Source organism: Argiope bruennichi, chromosome X1 (genome assembly GCF_947563725.1).
Source record: "Argiope bruennichi chromosome X1, qqArgBrue1.1, whole genome shotgun sequence".
Classification (NCBI taxonomy): Eukaryota; Metazoa; Arthropoda; class Arachnida; order Araneae; family Araneidae; genus Argiope; species Argiope bruennichi.
In genome coordinates this window covers 82601593-82610277 of record NC_079162.1, presented here as the reverse complement: position 1 = coordinate 82610277, position 8685 = coordinate 82601593, and the positions used below count along the sequence as shown (strand labels likewise).

The 8685-nt window shown below is 28.7% G+C and overlaps 1 protein-coding gene across 1 annotated transcript; it reads right to left on the bottom strand.

The window, feature by feature from the left end:
• Nucleotides 1-1711: 1711 nt before the first annotated feature.
• Nucleotides 1712-2731, bottom strand: LOC129958189 (glutathione S-transferase Mu 1-like). The gene has a single exon (XM_056070462.1). It carries the CDS (start codon nt 2599-2601, stop codon nt 1942-1944), a length of 660 nt encoding a protein of 219 aa, XP_055926437.1. The 5' UTR covers nt 2602-2731; the 3' UTR covers nt 1712-1941.
• Between the last annotated feature and the right edge of the window lie 5954 nt (nt 2732-8685).

The following is an 8685-nucleotide window of genomic DNA, read 5'->3' as shown; positions in this document are numbered from 1 at the left end:
TAATTGAAAGGCTGCATTATTTAAATTTAAGTGTGTGTTGTTAATCTTTGAAAGCTAATGAAATGCTTTCAGTATTTTCACTCCTAAAGTTCTTTTGTTAGCAGGTTTCTAAGTTTGAAAAATATTAGAGTAATTTGATTATTTTTTAAATAATTTTTAAGGAATTTAATTAAGTACTGTAGTCAAGTATTAATTTACTGTACTAATAGTTGCATGCTCATTTTATTTTTGTTGTCTTTCTCTATTGATTTTTAATCAATGAACTACTTTCGAAATATTGATTGAATTTAATTTCTAAAAAAAACATACCTTAATAATTTCTATAAATAGAAATTAAACTCTACTGATTCAGCTTGCCAATTTATTATTTATTTTTCTTTTCTGTCATCGAAATTGCAAAAATATTTTCAAAAACAGCTTTAATAGTTTAAAATTTATCTGAATAATTCTTCTTAAATCTTCCTTTAATCATTGAAATCTGATAAAAATTATTCATAATTTAAAAGTCCCAGGGTATATAATCATAATTATTAAAAATAAAAACTTCCATTTTGGAGGAGCATTACAAACAGGTAAGAAAAAGTTTATTAATATTTTAAATATTGAATTTCGTTACTAATAAAAACTGGAGAATATTTCTTATTACAACGTCACTAGAAAAATATTTTACACATTAGAAAATAAAAAAATACTGTTCGCTGATATTATTTTGAGAGCATTCGCAAAAAAAAAAAAAAAAAAAAAAAAAATCAATATCCTGGTAATTAAAAATTGATCTAAGATGAAATTGTACATTTGGCAGAAAATACCTCAAAAGGTTATATATATATTGTTTTGTATATTATCAATATTTTCTTTGAAATGTAATATAAAGAAACCCATTTACTCTTGATAAAGTTACTTTACTTTCAAGTTACTTTAATTGTAAAGTTACTTAATTACTTTACTTAAAGTTACTTTAAATTGTTAGTAAGAAATAAAAGATAAAGTTAGAAATGGTGAACGATAAGAAAGATCAAGTTTCAAAACTCACCAAGCAAAATCTGTTATATGTATATATTCATCAGCAAATTAATAAAATTTCCCATTTACATATCTTCTTTCATATCTCTCTTTACATATACAAATCAGCTGATAAAGTAAATATTTTACGTTTTATGCTCTAATTTTTTTATAGTGGAATCGAAAGTTTACAATTTATGTGCTAAATAACACTTGAATGCTGAAATGAATTATGAATTAAATTTTTTATGACTAAGTCTTTTGTTTTCATTCAAAAATGTATATAAATCTAACTAAATGTTATGCACGATTTTAAATATACACAAATTGTTAAGTAACAAAGTTAAAAATATCGATCATCTCACAAGTAATTGCTAAAATTAGTATGTAAATAATATTAATTTAAAATTCTTTCACATAATTCAAATTTGAATCATTTGTTACCAAGAACATTTAAAAAAACAAATTCTTTAAAACATGCTAATACTCGTTAGTAATTTCTTGCAATTATTCTATAGAGCTGCAATTATTATGTCATGCTGAATATGAAATAACTGAAAATAATAAATTTGTATGCATTTAGAATACCACTGAGATGGGATCTGAAAATAATCAAACAATCAAATTCATGCCTATTTTAAAGAAATGATGCTGATTTATATAAATACATCTACTTACCAAAGAAATTTTTCTGAGAAACTGAAAAAAATACTTGGTCAACAATATGAAATATATTTATCGTATCAAGTAATACATAATTTATGGGCATTTTAATGTGCATATTTTTCGTCATAGAGATTGAAACATGCATTCATCAATACAAATAGAATAATTGTCAAAACAGAAACGTTTAAAATATTTAAAAACATCAGAAAAAACATGTTATATATAAATAAATAATCTTTAGATAAATTAAATTCTTTTTCACACAAAATATCACTAAACTCGTTTAGGTTCTATTCCTTTGCCACCGAAATGGGCCACAGGGCCAAAAATTGGCCATCGTTTATAGGTAGAAGAATGGAAGTAATCTTGCAATTCTGGTAAATTTTCTATTCTATCTTGGTAAGCCTTGAGACTAGGAAAGCCATTGAGAACAGATGGAATAAGCAGACGGTAAAAGTCAAAAGTCTCATAAGCCATAAAGTCTACATAGGTTACATTGTCTCCAGCCAAAAAGTCTATGTCTCCTAGGAATGCTACGAAGAGCCTTAGTTGAGCTGGAACATTTTTTACAAATTCGGGTTTTATTTTCTCAAATTCAGAGTTATAACATGTACGGATCATACTAGTACGGAAATCGATTATTTGTTGCTCGGCCAACGTGGCGCGCACTTTTTCTTCTTCGGTTATACCATCCAACTCATGCTTGCGAGCCAGATAACGTAAGATGGCTGTGCTTTGCGTCAGTTTGACATTTTCATCAATGTAGTAGGGCAAATTAGGAAAATCTAAATTCAGTTGAAATTTGTCGTTCTGCCACGAATCATAAGTCAGATACCTTTTATCTTCAAAACTCACTTTCTTATAGTGCAACAAGTATCGGATTGGTTCTGCTAGACCACGGATATCCCAGTATCCCAACGTACAGGTGGGCATGTTGAAAAACTCCGTCCGTTAACAAATCGCTCCTGCGAGTCAGAGAATGGCAAGAAGCAGAAAGAAAACAGAACCCAACACCACTGAATATAACTTATTAGTGAAACGATAACGTCGGAAGTTATTTATTCGCAACCTCTCTGATATGAAAATGTGCTTCTACACATCAGGAAGTTCCACGAATGCAAGATAACCTTAATCGCGAGAGATAAGAATAAAATTCGGTCGTAACAATGATACAAAGATGAAAATAGACGAGATAAGGCAAAATTTACAGCTGATTCTGCATTTAAATATAATTTCTTTTGCTTGAGTGGAAAAGATTACGAGCTACCGTGTTGATTTCAAAAGATTTTATGTTAGTATTTTTACACTCCCGCTGTATCACTCTCGAATCAGAAGAAAAGAAAAAGAGCCAAGAGAAGAAAGGAGAAAGTTAAGGAACTTTCTAACTGTAAAATGTGTGCGAGTTTATAGAACTTATTTAATTGTTTGTAGGTCTTAGTTATTGTAATATAATAAATAAAAAAAAAACGTCGCCGAAATTTATATTTATCATTGCATCAAATTATATTTTTATCAACAAATGTGCAAATCTATGTCATAAAATATAAAGAATGCAGAAAAAATTAGTAAAAGCTTTAATTTTGTGCTTAATGTTTTTAAAAGAAATTTCTTAAAAATCTAAACTATTTCATTAAACATGCTTCTTTAGATAAAAAAGTAATAAATATTCTCATCCATCAATATATAAGTTAATCAAAATTAATAAAAAGAAAGCAAGAAAAAAAAATGGAAGAGATGGAAATATGAACCACTGCACTTTGTAGGGCTAAATATACAGGTTTCTTTGCAAAGTTTATCTGTAATGGAATTTATGTTTCATTGTAACAGGTATTTTTAGCATATTATTTAATTTAAAGATATTTAAGTCACAATGACGTATGTACAGTGATACTTCTACTGCAAGGTTTTGTTAATATAATTACACATTATAAATAACTTTTCAATATTATTCTAATTTTTATTTAATTTTAAAATTCTGCTATACGAAGTATGTATACAATGAGAATGCGTTGCAATGACCAAATATTTTCGATTTTCAGATTTTGATAGATCTCTATGTTCTTTTACTCTCTGATATTTTTTTAAAATTTAGTCTGTCTGTCAGTGTGTATGTAAACAAGAAAACTCAAAAAATAATTGAGGGATGTTGATGAAATTTAGTACATAACCTTAACACCGAAATTGTGAATTTGAATCCCATTTTAAATCAAATTTGTTAAGCGTAGACTGTCTGTCTAACTGTAAAGTATAGATGTCTGTAGCAAAATTTTGTATATGGTCTTTATTTAAAAATAAAATAAATAAACTGCTGATCTATATCAAATTTTTGATGAAAAATTGATTGATTGAGTGAGTGAAGAGGTATTTTTTAAAAACACATTTTCGGTTTCTTTTTCTCAGTACGATAAGGGTAGATCTAAAACATGTCATAGTGTGAAATCCTGTCAAAAAGTTGAAAGCGAAAAGCTCTCGTAGCAAAGTTGGCTATTTCGTAGTAAAAAAACGACTAATATACACAATTTTGAAAACGATTTTAGGCTGACCACCTGTATTAAACTATGTAGTAAAATAAGCGTAATATTCTACATTAACTCTATTTTTAGCATTTGTGTACATAATAAATTGATACTATTGTTATAAGTCAGAAATGACAGCTTGTGGATATTTGTACAGTCGCAACTTTTTCAAACAATTGATACAAACGGAACAATCCAGAGAGAAAGGGTAGCATCATATCAATCTTCTATGAAGTGCACAAAGGAAAAGTTTTGTAATCGTCAACAAATTCGAACTTGACATTTTGACGATTCTCTATGGTTCAGATCTCCCTAAAACTGAAAAATACATTTTGAAATTATAACTGCATGTTTATCTGTTTGGGAACACGATAACTCTAAAACGCTTTCAGCTAGATGGATAAGATATAGTATATGGAATTTACATCATATTTGAAAATTGCTATTAAATTTTAAACGATATACATACTGAGGAAGTCTGCCCGAGCATAAAACAATGCTACAACTACAAAAAGAAAAGAGCTAGATGGATAAAATTTAGTACACATATTTACCATTTAAAGCGTAGATTCATATCGAATATTGAATTAAATACGAGAAGGAACTTGATAGTCTAGCATTCTTTCGCATGCACGCAAATGCGACAACTCAAAAATGCTGTGATTTAAATAAATGAAATTTGGAATGTGATCTCGAGAGTACAATTTTCGATCTGTATGTATGTTTAGTTTCAATGTATTGATAAAAAGGCATCGAAAATACTAATTCGGTTTTCTGGTACTTGTATATTAACTGAATTCCAGCTTTTAAACACCCCCAAAAATTGCCCAAAATTTGCGCCCATAAATGGGTCTCTGAAAATAAAAATCTGAGCACATGTGGCTTTGACGGCCTTGCCCAAGGTTTACAATTTTATTCTGGGTGGGGAGAAAGATGAAACCTTTATTAGAGAGTGTACGAGAAAGTTTCGGGGAGACCACTGCAGCTGGTTTGTAGTAGATTTTATTCCTGAAAGAAAAATGTTCAAATGTTCACATTTTTGTAGCGTAGTTTTAATAAAGTTTTGTGAAAATGTAAGATTTTTGAAACTAATCTGGATTTTGCTACAGTTCAAACACCTTCCAAGCTATCATTTTAATTTGAAAAAAATCTAAATATCTAAAAAAGCATTTCAGAAGATATCCTGTAGGTGGAATTTCGGCTGCAGCTATTGTTTATGGTAATTGAAAATGATGAAAAGTTTTTATATTGCTTTGCTTGTATAAATTATAAGTTTTAAAATTTTGACCGTAAAAGGTTCACTAAGAAGATTACAAAAAGTTGTATTCTATGCAATGAGAACCCAAATAAGAAAGCCGGCAGCAGAGTTGCCATCCTCACCTCATCTCCTAACTTCCCCATCATACCAGTGAATAATGTGAAAAATGCAAGATAACTTTTGTTCGTTTGGAATAAAAAAGTTTCATTGGTGAAAATATTGCACAATCAAAAGTAAGTGGATGAAACTATTTGAAGATTAAATTTTCAGCATTGCACAACTTATTCGGAACTCGCAAAGTTTCCCACTGGGAAAAAGTGCAAGCATGCGAACTCATATTTTTGTTAGTAGTTGAGATCACTTATGATATTGTTTATTATTTATTTCATGGTGCAAAAATATTATTTCAGTGTTGAAGTAATCATGTGGATTTATTTTGTCTCAGTACTTATTTGATTTATATATTTATATTTAAAATTTAGTAGAAAAAATATGTTCGACTAATATTTATCTCTACTACAGACTGACAATTAAATACTGATACAGATCTTGAATCACTTTATTTTACAGAAAAAAATTAAAAATGATAAATGTAACAATATGATAAACATCATAATTCAAAGTTTACCTTGAAATAACCCTGTTTGATTTCAACTTTATCTTTACCGATAAATAAAGATAATCTCTTACATCATTCTCCGATTGCTACCCTTATCATTTTGTGATTTAATCTTTCACCTTTACTCGATATGGAAGATTTAAGGGATCGAAACTTCTGAACTATTTAGCTTTTGTTTTAGTCTCTAAAATCTTCCATATACAACAGACAAAAATATTTAAATAATTGAGAAAAATTATCCAGTCTTCTTGCTTGATTGACAAGTGGCGTGGAATCAAGTCTTCTTTGGTTTGTCCCTAAGTGATTGTGCAGAATAATTCAGACTGTACTGAATTATTCATTCCTTTTAGTATACATTTTGTCAGCATGTGGCAGTAAAGTATAATAAATATGTCCTGTTTATAAAATTCTGCACTGATTTTTATCTCTTTATCGATGAATTTTAGTGGTAATTTTTCATTGTTTGACATTGCAGCGGAAACCATAAGAAAACTCTTGTTCTGAAAACCTGAGTTTTTCAAGTATATTCTCGAAGAATGCCGAATATACAACCTCGGTATTTGTACGATATGTCTGTTCAGTGCAATATAGTTTCTAATCAAAAAATTTTATTGCCTCAACATTTTTGATAGCATACCTCTTCAGAAATTTCTTGCGTCTTTATAATTTTTTTTTATAAATCGTGTAACAAGCAAACCTAGGATTTTTCTTTTGCGGTAAAGCCGAAAACTCTGGCTGAGATTATCTTTATTTATGGTAAACTGCCTAGTTGAACGATTTGCGTTCTTTTCTGTGGCCATTTTATTTGTAGAGCATTCTAGATATTTTTCATATATTTTCAAGAATTCTTTTAATGTGCTCTTTTTTATGAACTGAACTTCGCTACAAAGCCTGGATTTATCCTCCCACTTTTAGTATCTAATAATCTATTAGCAATTCTGTTGATAAATGCCCTTTTAAAACCAAGGCATTTTAATTGCTTAAATTAGTTTCCTGTAGAAATTCCATTCTCAAAGAACTCTTAACCATTATTCTTTTGACTTTCATCTTTTAAAATAATTCTAATTTCTGGCGGTCTAAAAAAAATCTTCTACTCTAATAGAAAGTTGCCAGTATCATAAATACAAAATATTTTACTCAATGTTTGTTTAGTTTGAATTGTTTGTCTAGTTTTGAATATGCATATTTTGAACTATGAATGAGGGGAATTAAATAATCATTGTCAATAATTTATGCTTCTATGCAGTAATAAATCATATTTTTTTAGAAACACTTGAAATAGTTCTATTCCTATTAGTTCACAATGTCCGACGGCTTTATTACTATATCTTCAAGATATTGGCCAGCATTCACAACATCGAGAAACATTGTGGAGATATCGCACAATATCTTGTGCAAACAGAGACTTTTCCATGATGTAAGAAATGAAATGTCATCAGATATTTTGATTTTTTAAAAAAGGATTGACCTTTATTTAATAAACGCTTCCTTTAGAATCGAGTAAGATATTTTTGAGCAAAAAAACATTCATAAAGTATCAGAATGCCCCCGGAGAGATTTTAACAGGAGTATATGCAGATCATATACTTAGAAAAAAAAGTTTTGGTAAATTAATTACATTGAAGGGAAAAGAAACATTTATACACATAAGTCTTCTTACTTTAAGTATTAGTTTAAAACTAAGTGGACGACAGTATATATAAAATATATATATATATATATATATATATATTTTAATTCATAGGGATTTATTTGAAATAATTTCTTTTATCTAATCTAAAAATTATATTTTATCGCTTCTGGTAGTTTCCCCAAGTCATTTTCAGAAATCCGCTCTCACCAAAAAGCGGAGGATACAGAAGTTAAGAAAAAACAACTGACTTTTGCTGCTCAGCTGTCTCACAAAGCTGAACGAAAATCGATGCTTCAAAATTTTTTAGCTCACTAAATTTTTATTTCAAATTTAAAATGTGCAATGAAGTATGGGCAAGCGTTTATTATTAGAGAAAAAAAAAGAAACTTTAATTGAAATATTCTTAATTTTTGTGGTTTAACAACATATTTATATCAAATAGCATGATCACATTCTTAATTTATAAGCTTCTCTACTCTGTAATACAAAAGACCAAAACATTTATTTTGGTAAAAAGGATTACATGAATTCTGTTGAAATTAATCTCCGAGGCTTGCTTCACTGTAAAGTTTACAATGTGCAGAATATTTAAAGAAAGTTACTGTAAAATCAGTACGTAACAAACAGCAAAAACTCTTCGGCAAATTTCTAAATGGAATGAGACATATTACAGCAAATCAATGACGTAAATAGAAAGGGGTAAGAAGGGCAAATGCCCTGGGTGCAATTACCAGAAGGAGCAAAATTGTGGAATAAATTAGTTGCATTTATGGAATAAAAGCACTTTTTTTTACTCATATTCCCTATAACTAAAAGAAAACTTAAAAACAAAAATGAAAATCTTTTCTCTGATTTTAATATTTTGGTATGCTCACATATCTCGAAATTTTCTAAAATCAAATCCCTATTTATGGTTTGTATACCAGCTTTGTTTCTGAGAATGACAATTGAGTCCTGGGTATTTAAAAATATTTTTTTATTTATAAAGAAA